Source organism: Episyrphus balteatus, chromosome 1 (genome assembly GCF_945859705.1).
Source record: "Episyrphus balteatus chromosome 1, idEpiBalt1.1, whole genome shotgun sequence".
Classification (NCBI taxonomy): domain Eukaryota; kingdom Metazoa; phylum Arthropoda; class Insecta; order Diptera; family Syrphidae; genus Episyrphus; species Episyrphus balteatus.
The window spans coordinates 12,851,014-12,866,549 of record NC_079134.1 but is presented as its reverse complement, the minus strand read 5'-3'; the positions used below and the strand labels follow the sequence as shown (position 1 = coordinate 12,866,549).

At 29.7% G+C, this 15,536-nt stretch overlaps 1 protein-coding gene across 1 annotated transcript; it reads right to left on the bottom strand.

Moving 5' to 3' along the window:
- Positions 1-2,082: 2,082 nt before the first annotated feature.
- On the bottom strand, positions 2,083-7,509 carry LOC129906187 (hydroxylysine kinase). Its single transcript, XM_055981860.1, has 4 exons — positions 7,140-7,509; positions 3,183-3,307; positions 2,920-3,119; positions 2,083-2,848 (listed from the first exon to the last, which is right to left on the bottom strand). Exons 1-4 carry the CDS (start codon positions 7,418-7,420, stop codon positions 2,228-2,230), a joined length of 1,227 nt encoding a protein of 408 aa, XP_055837835.1. The 5' UTR covers positions 7,421-7,509; the 3' UTR covers positions 2,083-2,227.
- Positions 7,510-15,536: the final 8,027 nt, after the last annotated feature.

Below are 15,536 nucleotides of genomic sequence, written 5' to 3'. Positions count from 1 at the left end.
TGCGCAAGTCTGACGAATGCAAAGCTTTCATTAATGCAAATGACAAATGTCAGGTGTTCATAAATGTAAAACGCAAATATTTGCAGCGCAAATGTGCAAATGAAAAAATTCCCATGCGCAATGCATTTAAACTTGAAGAAAGAAGGAACATGACGTAAAAAATGATACAGCTCTCCTTTATTTCTCAATTCTATCAAAATTTTGAATGTAAATTCAAAATTCAAGTCAAAATAACAAAAATAGCCGCGAATTTCTTGCATATAATAAATTTGTAAACATTTGGAGAAATGTTTAAAAAAAGATTTTTTTTCTTAAAGGATGGAATTGATTTATTTTGACGAAGAGGCTGAATTGAAACTTCAAACTTTTGACAAAAGACCCAAATCATAAAAAGTGTTCATAAATTCAAAGTAAAATACATGCGAAAATAGTTTTTCTGACATTAGTCTGATCGCAAATGACCGCATGTAAACAAAGCAACCATGCGATTATGAAAGCACCCATGATTTTTCTATATGCATTCCATTAAACGACAGCCCGTAAGTGATTTAGTTCTCAACATCCTATTTAATTAACAAAAAAAAAATTAATCTTCGCCTCCAAAATTAAAGTAAAGGAACAATGTTCAACAATAAGGAAAATCTTAGTATCATGAATTACTTTGGGGCTGTAAAATGAAAATTACAAGGAAAACAATTCTGGTTGCCTCCTCAATTCTCATCCTCATCATACAAATATATGAGTAGCTATTCAAAAAGGCACATATAAAACCCTTTACTATAATTTTGACTTTAATTGTATATTTTTCGGCCTCAGGGTTGCCAAAACTTTTTTTTTTGAGAATTTGGAAATAAAATTCAGATTCAGATTAAAGTGGAAATAAAAACTGTTTCCAATCTAGCATCAAACACCCAATTCCGAATTCGGAGAATCACTACGTTCTCAAGCTAAATTTTGTTTTGGACCTGTCTCAGGAAAACAGTGAGAGTCTAATATCAAACCATTATTTAATAATAAAAAAAATAATAATTTAATATACATTTTGTGTAGGCATGTCATAACTAAGAAATAAAAATAACACTCAGCTATTTATGCTTTTTGGATACTGTACAATTTAAACTCTAATCAAAATAGATTACAATACAAATACAAAAATAAAAACAAAAAAATTGAATTTAAGAACCTACAAACAAACAAAATAAAATAATATACAACATTTGTTAGTTGTTACAAAAAAAAAAAAATAATTGTTGTTAATGACTATAAACAATAGAAATATAGTTTACTACAAAATAACTATATACAAATAAATGTCAAAGTAAGAAAATATAACTGTTATCCAGTGAAATTAACTATGCTATAACTACATAATAATTGTATTCAGAAAAAAAAAAAAAACAAATAACAAAAAAACAAAATAAAAACAATAGAAATTTCTCTAATTTTATTTACTGCATGTCATCTCTTCTGTTCAACATAATAAAAACTCTGTTGCAAAAATAAAAAAAAAAGTCATATATGAAAAAAAAATATAATAAAATAAAAATAAAAAAAAAGACAAGAAAAAAATTAAAAAAAAAACATGAAACAAAACAATAATAAAAATTAATAAATGTAAAAAATTGTTGTAAAAAAAAATAAATTAAAGAATGAAAAAAAAAAAATTATGGAAATGTCTATAAAAATGTTTAGAAATGAATTGTGTTTTTATTTCTATGCCAAATTCACAGAACATCTTATTCAAATTTTCGAAATAAGTTCGCACTCCTTTCGACTTCGCTAATTTCATCTAATCGATATGTGGTGAGCTTTGGATTCAACAACGTAAACTTAACGATCATTTATCGACTTTTAGAGCTTTCACTAAAAATAGCCACTATGGCGTATACGTGTTGTTTTTTATTGATTGAAATTACTTACAATTTTATTAATTATTACCAAAGACTGAAACTTATTGACTTTTTGATAATGCTTCAAAATTAACTTGTGTTTGAAAAAACTAAAAGGAAAAAAGTTCAAGGTTACCTGATTTTCGGGGTTAAATATCCTTTTTTTACCATATTTTATCATATTTTTATAATCTTATTTATCGAAATATTATTGCTTTATTTATTATTTAATTGACTTTAGTTGCATAATGAAGAATATAGAATGAGTTTCAAATAAACATAACATAATACAAATCTTAAAACTAAAAAAACTTCCAATATTATCATCTTCATTCCCATCACTTGTCACTCTGTTTCAGATAATTATCAGCTGCATCAGCCCATATTTCATCGATTCCCTCAAAGTTATGAACCCATAAATCTTCGATCAATTTCCAACCATCTTCCTGGGTCACCAGCACATAATCATTGCTCGGATGTAATGAATGTGTGTATGCTCCCATCGTTAGACTCTGAGCTAATCTTGCTGCCACACAATATTTTAAAAATTTCTTCTCCTCCGGCTTAAGAGGTTTATTTGTATCATAACCGGCCAAAAATACTCCACCAGCTACCAGACTCTTTGCTTGCAAAATCATATAAGTCATTGCTATTCCAATTTCAAAAATAATCGGTGAGTAGGTCGTATCACCGAAATCAATGATACCACAAACTCTGAATTCATCTGAGTTTTTCTTCGGCTCGACTATGATATTTTGTTCGTTATAGTCTCCATGAATGACTTGCTTCTTCATCTTATCGACATGTGGCAAGACATTGGTTTCAAAAGATTCGATGATCTGTTCAACGATCGATTTACGTCCATGATCTGTTAGAACGTATACGAAGTCTCTAAGTTTAGGAATGGACATAAGATTCCACAGAGTTTTATGCGTTTGATAAGCATCGTGATTAAAGTCCTACAAAAAGAAGATAAATTTGTTATTAATGTGTTTTTTTTTTTTTTTACTATACAAGTTCAATATACTACCTTCAAGGCACGATTGACCTTTGCTAGGTACTCTCCACTTTGGAAGAACAAGTAATTGGACTTTGTTACTTGGTTGAAAATTTTTCCAGGAATAAATTCCAAAAGTCTCACAACATAATTGACACCGTTAATTTTCTCCACAGAGAAGTATTTACCATGTAGGTTAGCAACAGGTCTTGGACACTGAATGCCTTGTTTAGCTGGTTTAAAAAAAAAAGATTTTTGAGGTTATTGTTTTTAAGATTTAAAAAATGTGTTCATACATAAATGCATTAGTAATTCATTTTGGGCATCTATGAATTCCGGTTCTTTGGAGTCGTGAGCATTTAAAATTTTCAAAGTATATCCATGCGGCCAGGTTCGAGTTATAAGAGGATTTTTTACGTTCCTGTTAAGTAGACGAATTAAAAGAAGACTTTAAAATTGTGTCATCTTTACATTTTTAAAAATTATAAATAAATTTGTACTATACACTGCTATTTTAAGAATAAACAAAACATACGCCTATTTAAACTGACACCTAATAAAACTCTGTTATCGGATTGAGAAATTAAGTAAGGATTAAAATGCTGACACTTTCTGATAAAGTTAGTGTTGGAACACCGACAAAGATAAGATAATTATAAAACAGGGCAATAATTCATTTCTTTTTATTTGTTCTTCATGTCACCTGTTTCTTAACACAAATGATTTTTGTTTCCTTTTATAAAAATAACTTTGATAATAACAATTGACAATTTTAAAATGTTATTACTCCTCTAAGCATTGAACTTATCAAAAATCCGAGGAGTCATGAAATACTATAAAGAACTTATTTTGTCGGAACTGAATTTAAATTGTCGATCTATGTTTATCGGTTATTTTAATCGACTTTTTATATTTCTTTTTCTATCACATAAAACTCTACTTGGTCTTTATTCCGATAAATTAAATTAAATTAATGTATAGATGTACATATTTTTAAAATGCAATGTTGTCATATAAAATCTAAGATTTTTATATTTAAAAAGTTATCGAAGAATATCCATAATAATGATTTTAAAATCTTAGAATTCCTTATCAGAAAACTAATCATCAATTTACAATAAGCGATGACACATGCTGCTCATGCATTCTTAAGTTAAATTTAGAATCGAATATTACTCCTTTATGAGAAGGTTAGAATAGGTTGAACGGGGTGATAATCCGACGAGTCGAATGATCTCACTAGGATCTGGATGTATCCATTGTGCCCAGTGGCGTATTGAGGGGGGGGGGGGGGGGCTCAGGGGGCTCAAGCCCCCCCCCCCCCAGCCTCCAAAATCATGTTACTATTTAGCTGATTTCATCATAATCTACATGATTAACTGAAACTTCTTCGTAAATCGTAGAGATTTAGAGGAAGCTCAAATGATCGAGCCCCCTCCAAATTATAAAATGGTTGTTTGTGTTTGCTTGAGTAAGTGCCTTAGTTCACGTTGAGGTTTAGGATTTTCAGGATTTTAGTCCAATTCAGAATTCTTCAAATAATGCGTTTGTTGTTTTGACGTCGAATAACATCACCGTTAAATTTTGCAAAGCTTCTTATGCAATCACGTCGTATTTTATTGTCTTGAGTATATTACTTTTTTTCAAAAATAATATTTTTCTCAAAGATATTGGAAATACAAATTTTTTATATCTCAATATCTTAGTGGTCAACATAACTAATGGTTTATTTAAGCAAATTCCAGTTTGTGCTTCTGATTTGTATTAAAAATGGAATATATTATTAAAAAATATATATTTCGGATTAAACATCAAAAGAATATTTCATTGAAAACTAGTTTTTGAGACTTTTTCGTTCTGGATTTCACTTTTTGAGCATTCACTTGCGTTGCCGATAGTGAAATTAGGTGTTCTACATTTTTTCGCTCATTTCGATTTTCTGATCGAATTTAATTCGCTTTGTTTCTGCTCGTGAACTTGGTATCTTTTTCAATGAATCTCCAATTTTTGGACAAAATATTATCAAAACTTATATTTTTTTTCACTTACATATTTCATATGTCTCGCAAAATGTGACTTCTTATTTTTTCTTTTTAATTCTGCTTAATAAAGTTGCCAATAAAATTGCATCCATGTTCAAAGTAGCAGTAATTTAACTTTAGAAACAAAATAAAAATGGATGATCCTTCAGTTTTGACAGTTCGAAGCATTTTCGAAGTTTTCGAAATCGATCGAAGATCAATTTCACGTGAAATTGAAAAGTGATGCCAGTACACTTTCGGTCGAATTGCGGAAATATGGGCATTTATACCGAAAAAAGTGATGAGTATAGCTCAAAAACTAGACGTGATAGGAATAAATCTGTAAACAGTTTTGAATTCAGCACCTGAAAAAGTTCGAACAAAAAAGTGTTTTTTTTTTTTAAAGATTACTAAACACCTTGCTGTTTGTGTTAAATGTTTGGGATACAAGAACTTGGAAAAATAGCTACTTTGAATGTGAAAGGAGACAGTAGTACGAAGTTGTCGGGAGCAGTAAAATGCTACTATACGACTTTTAGTACCGCAGCACAGCGCTTTTCTCTCGATCAAAGATGAATAAAAAAAGATACAAATTTGTAGTACATTTACCTTATCAAAAATTTTTGTAAAATTTTTCAGCCCCCCACAAATTTTTTTCTGGATACGCCACTGATTGTGCCCCCCAGGGTAAAGTTGTGAAGGATTTGGTTTGATAAGGAAAGGTTTTATTAGAAATATTAGGTATTATAGGTAAGGTAAGGACAAGACGTCATCTAGCTTTTTAAGCATTGATTCTCTTATTTTTATAAGAAAGAGTATATCTTAATTTATGTTTTTGATACAAACTAAAAGAAAAAAAAGAGCTCATTCTTATTTTATCAAAACCCGAAAAAAACTTTTGCCTAAGTATAGAAAAATTGTATCCTTTTTTAAAAAGATTTTACATTGCAATATGCCATTAAAGGGACTGCTCCTAAAAAACTGTTTTTTTTTTGTCGCCCAAAAAATTTAAAATTATATTTCATGCAAGCTATTTTCAAGAAAGTCAGATTGTATCGGATTTAGTTCCATGTCGAAAATACCCTAAGATTATGTGTTATAAGCTAGGATTGATTGTGACGCTGTTTGCACATTATAGACTAAGGACCTACAGCATTAATAATGTGGGTATGGATGATATTACAAAATCTTTTCGTGGTTCTTAGATTTGGATAAAGATGTGAAATTCTTAAAGCACCTGTTGGGTTACTTCCAAAATAAAATAATTTGAAAGATTTAATATAAGCAGCCAAAAAATCTAATTATGAATAAAAGTGGCTTTAAATTTATTAGTTATTTACTAGAAACAACTTTTCAATAAAACAAAGAATTTAAAGGAATCTTATAAAGAAATGAAAAAGCAAAAATTTTAACATTCAGGCTTTAAATTTCATTAAAAACAAGTAGGTACTATAGAACTAAGTTTGAATACCCAACATCAATTTTTCAGTGAAAGTGCACCTGGAAGAGCCAACAAAAAATTGAAGGATAGAATAGTAAAATCATATGTACTGTACATATATTTAATAAATTTGAATTCAATTCAGAAAATATCTTCTAATTATATTATTTTTGTCAATTCTGTTTTAAAAGCCTGCTGTTAAAGTAAAGGAAAGTCAAGACTTTAAGGACTTAGGTAAGTAATTCTGCCATTTAACAAATATTTACTCGTTTTGGTGAGAGAAAGATTTATCTATAGCGCTATTTTGTAATCCGGCACTCTTATAACACATACCTACACCTGTATTCGAAATCGAAAAGTTAGGAAATCGTTAATTAGAAAAAAAAAAAATTGAAAGCTGAAATTGTTGATCTAACAATTATTGTAATATCTTATTTCATCTTATCCCAGACAAATACCTAGATATTATTTTGTATTTTTCTATTTCAGTGTGTGTATTTTGTTAATTAAGACAATCTATATTTGCTTTGTATCCGCAATCTTACGACAAATATCCAAAGCTTCTAAATTAATAAAGTCATCACGAATTTAGCTTGATATTCATGAAGACGCATATAAGTCGTAGGTACATCATTTTTTAAGCAAATAAATTCTCCAAAAAAAGTAGGTAGAATTATTTTGTTTTTGTTTTTCGGGTTAACACAATTTTAAAATCACATGCTTTATTGAAACTACTTTGAAGACTTGATTTGGCACACTTATACGAATCTTAAAAATAAAATGAAACTTACTTGTCTTCAGTAATAAAATAATTCCGATCATCATAAGAAATCATCTCTTTCAATTCCCCAACTGTAATCCCATACAACCTCTGAGCTAGGTTATTAACATCTTCTATGGTAACTTTTGGTTGGATATCAGATCCAGGCTGAAGAAGTTCCTCGGTACCATTTTTTTTGCCATCCTCCGAAACAGTAGCAAATTTTCCTTCTCCAGATGATTTTTCACCGAGCTCAAAATTTGTATTGAGCGTGTAGGATTTTTTCGACAAAGCGTTTAGTTCCATTTCCATAAGATGTAACTTTTTAACTGCCAGATACTATCTTGCTTTTTGAATGATATCAACCTGAAGTTTGATCAGCAACTGCTAAAGATAACAGTTCTACAAAAGAAACGATTCGACGAAAATGATGATGATGTACAGTGGTCTGGTTGTATGCCCTAATTGGGATTATTTTTCAAAATTTTTGTATAACATCCATTTTTTCTTAATTTTTGAATTTTTGTGGATATTTCTTTATAGGTAAATCAAAACAATTCTGTGAGTCTTAAAATATCGTTGTCTTATTTTATTCTAGGTTCCTTCTTATCAAGGATTGACTGTCGCATTTGACAGAAGCAGATGGTTCAAACCAAAGAAAATAACCCCCTTTTTTTAATTTATCTTTCCTATAATAAAGACTTTTGTAAATCATTCATTTACTTGCTTGAATCTGTTAGATCCAATTTGTTTTAAATTTATTAGCTGTTTTTTTCTAAATTTTTGTCATATTTTGTCCCACTATACACGGTCGAATGTTATTTTCCCTTTCGTTTTGTTTGTTTCTTTAATTCAATGTTTGTGTATCTAATCTTCTTTGTTATATTTTTATTTTTTTACCTTGGAAGTTTATTGTAATAAACAAGATTTGATAAGGGTTGCAGCGCCATGTTACCTATTCTATAGTTATTGGGGTAAAAAAAGGAAAACAAAAAATATAAAATCTTATATCAACTGCAGTTTTTTTTTAACAAAAACAAAAATTCAATTGTGGTTAGATAACAACAAAAAAGTATATCATTTTTCGCACTTTAAGTAGCTTTGACTAATTGATTTTTAAGTGAAATGTTTTTTATTAAGATAACAATCTTTAAAGAGGACAGAAAATATATATTAGTTAAACGGTTCAAATTTTTCAGAGTTGAGTCTTGAGTAGTTGTCACACATTGTTATATGAGATAGAATCACTTAAGTGACAGCTTGTGAGTGGCAGTTTTATTTGCTACCCCTGAAATATTTTAGAGAATATTTAGAGGGTCTTAACTCTTAAGTAAAGGACGTTTATTAAAATATTCATATTGTTATTCAAATAAGTACGTAATTGATTTAATGTAAAAGTGCATGCCGAGAGATAGGACTTTAAAATAGTAAAATCATTCGGCAAGACAATAATTAAAACAAGCACCAATGCATTCATTTAAATAATTGCATTCAATGCTAGCTTCATTAAAGCTACGCATTTCAAATTCAAGACAGTTGGTTTATTGGTATTCCAAAATTTACCGGTTCAGAAAAAATTCTGGTTCATTAAAAATTGTTGTGGTGTGCAGTGTTGCCAGAGAATTTTAGAGGCAAGGAGCCGAATTTTAGAAGTCTTGGAGAAAAAAATCGCCAATTTCAAAAATTGTTGATAAAAACTCATAATAATGCATTTTGTACCATTTTTTTTTTGTTTTTTCATCATTTTTTTTTCCAACTTCAAATTAACTTAGATATGATATGATAACATAAACAAAAAATTAAAAAAAAAAAATTAAAAAGAAATAATACTCTGTATTAAGTTTATCAGACTTCAAGTTAGATTCTTTAATTTTTATTTTAGTAAGAAAATAACAAAACAAATATACATTGTGGAAAAGTAGAAACAAAATATGATGCGTTCAGAATAATAATGGGTCAAGTCCATTTGAAATTTGTGCATTATTCTGAACTTTGAGAAGATTTTTCTCAGAAACTAAAGTAACTTTTGAAATAAATGTTTCACAGATCGATAGCTCCATATTTCCAAAATTTAAATTTCTTTTAATATAAGTTCAAGTGACCTCAACTTATATTGAATTATATTCAATCACTCCACTTAAAATAAAAATAATTTTAATAATTTTTTATTATTTTTGTTATTTTTTTCTTCGTTATTGTCTTTCTTTTATTTCATTTGACATATTTTTAAGACCTTAAAACATCCAACCTAAAGAGAAGTGAACTTGACCCATTATAATTCTGAACGCCTCATATCTGAATGAAAGTGGAAGCAGGTACATTCACAATTGCGCTTTTCAGCAAGAAGTCAGATTCTACTTAGAAGAAGTTTAGTTCTACTTCGAAGACTTTTAAGGCGTGATCATAATAATCAAGTTCTTTTATTATAAAAGTTTTTAATATGGAAGGAGCCAAAAATCGCCAAATTGAAAACTTAAGGAGCCAAAATTTGATAAATCGGAAATCAGAATTTGAAGGAGCCGGAGAAAACTTGAAGGAGCCGGTTTGGCTATAAATAGCCGGTCCTGGCAACATTGGTGGTGTGGACTTTTATTTAAAATGACTTTAAACCTTTCGGACCTAGCGTTATTCTCATGTAAAATATTTTAAAAAATTCGTACAAAATATTCCATTAAATAAATTTTTAGGTTTCGATAGCTCAATTGAAAGATAACACTGGTTTACAAGGGTTTTGTTGTCGAAACAAAAATATACTTTTCTGAAAGTTTTCGGTGTGCTGAACTCGAATCCGAAGTCAGAAACTACTAATCAGCTCCTGTTTTTGAGATATTACCGTTAGAGAATGCAAAAAAAGGTTTTTTTGAGTTCTTCGGACCTTATTCTTTTGTATAAGGAAAATTGTTTGAGCATATTTAGTAACGGTACTTGTTTAAATCTTTTCAATATCTTTTGTATTGCCCGAGATATCTTAAAATGAAGTAAGTGGATTTGGCTTCATATCTCATAAAGGAGATAATGACGTTATAAAATTTATAAAAATACCAAACAACTGAGGATATCTCGGGCAGTCAAAAAGATATCGGAAAGATTTAAACAGGTTTAAAAAGGTGGAAAATATTCCTTATAAAAACCGTTACTAAATATGCTCAAACAATTTTCCTTATATGAAAGAATAAGATGAGAAGTACTGCATTTTCTAACGGGAATATTTCAAAAACGGGAGCTGATTAATTTTTTTTGACTTCGGATTCGAGTGAAGCACACACGAAAACCTTCAGAAAAGTATAATTTTGTTTCGGCAACAAAAAAAAAGTTTAATTTTGTTAACCAGTGTAATAATGCCTAGTTACTGGATTATTACAAAAAGTTAGTCAAATACCTTTACTTTTTTTTATCGAAAAAGGCACACATTTTTTTTTATATATGGTCATAATTTTGAAAAAAAAAAGATGTTAATCCAGAAAGTGTTTTTTTTTTTTGGCTTAGAAGAAGTAGCATACGTTATAGTTCCATAAAAAGTTATTTTCTCAGTTGTCCTACTTTTTTACATGTAACATGAGAGTAACACATTAGTTTTGATATTTATTATTTTTGAAAATAATTTTTTGCTATTCATATTTTTTAGTTGTGATGTTTTTGACACGATAATACTTAAAAAACATTTTTTAATATTGATTTTCATAGCTTGGGTTCGAAAGGGTTAGCAATTTTTTTGTATTTCCAGACGATTTTTTGTTTTATTTTCGAATATTAAGATTAGCTATCAGCCAATAGTTATAGTTATTATAGTATCCCTGTTTGAATATAAAAAATTTGGTATCTAAAAATCTACTACAAAATCTTCCAACAATTTTTTGTCAATAAGGTAAACAAATTAAAAAATTTGATAATTTCCGCCATTTGGCTCTATGATTATTTTTCCGCATGGGTTACTAGTTACTGCACCACGTTTTGTTGATTGCGATCTGTTTAATTAAGGGTTCTGAGGTTCTTTAAATTCCATCACAATGTTTCGACTCTAAAGCTTAGTACTCTTATGTACATCTACTATATAATTTTGACAGTCAGTGAATAGACAGACAGCAAATGTTGTTTTATTATTTTTATTCATTGACTGAATCGATTAAACTTATGAGGGTGACTGTGACGTATGCGTAACATTTTTTTCTTGGAAAAATCTTAAAGTATAAGTTGTTCTATTTTGAGTGAATAATTAGACTAGTGGACATTTGCAATGGGATGCAACATTAAAAGGGCACTAGTTTATAAAAAAATTCAACATTAAAAATCTATAACTGCCATAGATTAGATTTTTTGTCTTCAATTTCGATTTAACAAAAATATAACGTCGCCCAATCGAAATTGGAGTAACCTAAATGACAAAAACATATTAAAGCTTTTGGAAAAAAATGCCCATATGTATGTATGTGGGCAGTCAAAATTTCAATCTTTCAATTAAATTTTAACTTGCTATTAACTTAAAATTTTGGCAAGGCTTTTAAGGCATAAAAAACTTTTAAGACAAAAACCATATTTCAAAATAGTTGTGAAATGGTAGGACTTAGCATAAACTCTTTTAATTTTAAAATGTTTTCAACATGGTTTTGTTCTTAAAAGATTTATTATATGCACTAAAAGCTTTGCCACATTTTTTCGTATAAACAAAATTGAAATTAATTCAATTCATGAACTCAAGTGCTAAATTTTCCACTCACAGAAAAGTATTTCAAAAATTATTCTATTACAACAAATTTGAAGATATTTGAAAAGCGATAATATTTTGTAAATCATTTTAGCCTACACTCATGTTTTTAGGCTTAAATTATTTTATCAACTCCAAAGTCAGCTATTACATGAAGCCTCAAGAGGCGCGCCTCTTTTCAAATCTAATGAGTGCAAAAGAGAAAGAAGATAAAACAAAAAATTATCCGACCGGAGAGTCGTGGGCCGAAATTCTGAGACTCTTTTTTGACGTTTCTTTTTCCACTCTTTCTTTTTTCAACATTCCCTTGCATTTCTTTTTGTTTCTTGGTGAAATACAACAACAACAATACTTAAATCAAATGAGAAATGTCAAATTTGAGTCTTTGAGGCATCGTGTAATAGTACGCGCCTCACAGAATGATTATCAAAAGAAAATTCGAAAAAAGAGTCAAGCCTCTTGAGGCTTCATGTAATAGCTGACAAAGTAGTTATTTATTGTTTTTGTTAGGAAGTAGAAAAATATTAGTAAGTTTCTGAGTCAGATTTGTTTTGACATATTTTACATATTAGACAGTGTTGAAAACTTGGCATGTTGATTATGCAATAACTAAAACAACTCTGCCAAAAGTCAGAATTACCGGATTTTACTCACGGTCTTATAAGGTAATTATACTTAGTTGACTCAAAGTACTTTAAGAGTAAACTAAAAAACTGAATCATTCAACTGTTTTTTCAGTGTAGGCAAGTTTATTTTCACACCGGAATGTTAAAAAAATAATGCGAAAATGAAATCATTCTGAATCAGATGTTATCATCCTAGCAGACTTTATCCATGGTGTCATTTATTTATACATACATAAATCCAATTTTTGTCTACTGTTTTAATCTTAATACAAATTCACCAATTTTGTTGCCTAGAACATACAAAAATAGTTGTTATTGATTGATTAACAGCCAAATTTATAACGGGCGCAGTCCCTGGGTCATTGATTTTCACCCAGACTTAGAACAACAAAAAGTTCTTATCATTGCCGAACAACTAACTAAACATTGTCATTTCATTATATTAGATTAGTAAAGTAAAGGAAGAATCGATTAAGATTATCAACTTTTGAAGTGGATGTTTAGATAAAATTCTTATAACAAATTTAATTAGCTTAGAAACCAAAATTTGATACCTCGGTCTTTAAATAAACATTTTGGCCAGCCAAAGTGAATACAAACAAAATTTACTAGACGCACTTAATCACTCGATTGAACACCGAAAATAAATAAAAACAAAACGTCCATGGTACTAAAAATCGTTTTTCAATACACTCACGCATTGTCACTTGGTGTCATTTAATTTTTAATTTTTAAAGGCGCATAGCATTTTTTTCATTCATTCCACCTGATTCCCAAATAGATTATGCTTTTGATTCCCGCTTTCATGGTGACACAGACTTTTGACAGTAGAGAGCGTCAAGCTAAATTTTTATTTTTCAATAAAACAGTCACCGAGCTCTATTTCAGCCAGGCGCACATAAAAAATCAAAAGCTTACAATGTCTTTGCGCCATTACAATTGTCAATGATAAGGTCGTTTTTGCTTACATTTTATTTCAAAACATTGATACAGTGGCGTTCAAAAAAATTAGTACTATTTTAAAATTATTTTATTTACTGAAAAAATTGAAGAACTTGAAATAAACGCTTTGTAAAGTACATATTTACAGCCGCATTTATACGTTTGTTTTTTAATAGGTTGTTAAGGTAAACTTCTTTAAATATTTAATTTGCCTTTGAGAAAAGTTGCCTAAATTCTTATTTATAAACGGGTTCCAACAGACAGTTAAATATACTATAGTTGTGTCAGAAAATGTAAAAGAATTAACAAATCTAGTACAAAGTACTATTACATTTTTGAAATATCAACTGTCAAATTATGTCTAAACAAAGTTAAATTGGATCAATCTAATAAAAGCAATATGTTTAAGAAATCAGTTTCCGGCAAAAAACGAGGTCGAAACGATTTTTGGAAAATTGTTGCCAAAGTGAAATTTGTACTAGATTTTAGTACGAAAACTTACTGTCACCAGTATACAATGTGTAATACAACTCAAAACACGCAAGTGCCCTGTTTTATCCAATCCCTATTCTCGGATGGCAAAACATCATATAATCCCAACTGCTTATGGCTACACATCTGCCTGCCCACCTTTGTTCTTATATCACTCATCTTACCCATATAAAAATTTTTCCTACCTATCTTGACGCTGAGCCTGTTCCCTTTTCCCTGCTATGTGAACAATATATTCATCTTGTGTATTAAAATGCTAACGTCAAAGTGAGAGCATGTTTGTGAAAAAGTTAAATTTTTTTAAATTTGTGCTTTTTCTCTTTCTCTCTGTCTCTATCTTCACAGAAACAACAAAATTTCATAAGAGAAATTCCATGCATTATCGAAATGCTTGAAATCCCCAAATCCATACTTTTAGGCACGTCAGCGAAATTTATTACCAGGCAAACAGCGAAATCGGTAGTGTAGTCACATTCGTTGTTTTGTAGTTGTCGAATAGCATGAAAGACTCTTTGAATTGGCGCCAATCCAATATGAATATAAATCTCACGAAGTGGTAAGGGGAAATCCAACACAAAACTCTTGATAGTTAACAACACACAATAAGAAAAGAGCTCTTTTCTTTGTTTTGTTAGTGTTGCCGTGAGGTAGGAACTTTAAAGAAAAATATAGTAACTAGGATGTCAGAATATCAGAAGAGCGATGAGATTAAGAAATTGTAAGTGTTTTTGTTGTCACTCGGTAGTTTTCGTATCGTATCACAAGAACTATCTGTTGGATAAGAAGTGAGTGCTGTATTCGAAATCAAGTTGAACCGCAATTCTGATAGAAATTGTCATTTTCATTTCAGAGTCCAAAGTAGAATCACTGGCCAGTAGCGTGGGTAGCTTTTTGAAATAGAAGGGAAAAGTCCAGTATGTAATAAATTCCTTATTTTTTTTTTCAATATCGGCTGGGGTTTGGCGGGATGCTGATAAACCACACGAGTTAAGTGAATTCTTAAAATATCGGATTAGCAAAAATAGTGTTATGAACTATAACTTTCGAAAATACTTGATTCAACTGAACTTAAAATTTCCAATTAACGTTAAAATGAGGAAAATGTTAGCTACATTAAATTAAAAAAAAATGAGGAAAACGTTTCATACATTAAATAGAAAAAAAATGCGCTTCTGATCTTGGGCATAGTAAATAAGCTGAAAGATGAAACTTTAAAGTAGCTTGCCAGCCCTTTGCAGACAAAACTCCTCAAACCCTTTCCCGACTACGTGCCTGAATTTGGGAAAAAAATTATACCAGCTCATGATCACAGTTTCCAGTCTGCGAAAAAAATTTATATCAATGAGATATTATGCTTCCATGCTTGAAATTACATTGTTGCCAATATTTTTTGCTAATGCAAAAGTTATTACAGAGTCGTTTGTACCTAATAAAACTAGAAAAAACGTAGAGCTCTTTATTCTTAACTCCTCTTTTTATTTTCCCAATAGTTGTTTCACTAAAACCTCAATAATTTTGCTTTATAACGAGTCGTTTTTGTTATAAACGACAACTGTAATAGGGGTGAATGTCTCTAAAAATCATTTTACAAAACTAAGTGTGCTGGGATAGCAAAATCGTCTCTTGAAACTGTATTAAACAACAGAAACTTACATAATCTTATCAG

Excerpts from the sequence above, each read along its gene's own strand:
- LOC129906187 (XM_055981860.1), bottom strand. The coding sequence starts at position 7,420 with ATGGAAATGGAACTAAACGCTTTGTCGAAAAAATCCTACACGCTCAAT. Across the intron at positions 3,308-7,139 it reads TATTTTATTACTGAAGACAA|GAACGTAAAAAATCCTCTTA; the intron begins GTAAGTTTCATT and ends TCTACTTAACAG. Across the intron at positions 2,849-2,919 it reads AGGTCAATCGTGCCTTGAAG|GACTTTAATCACGATGCTTA; the intron begins GTAGTATATTGA and ends TTCTTTTTGTAG.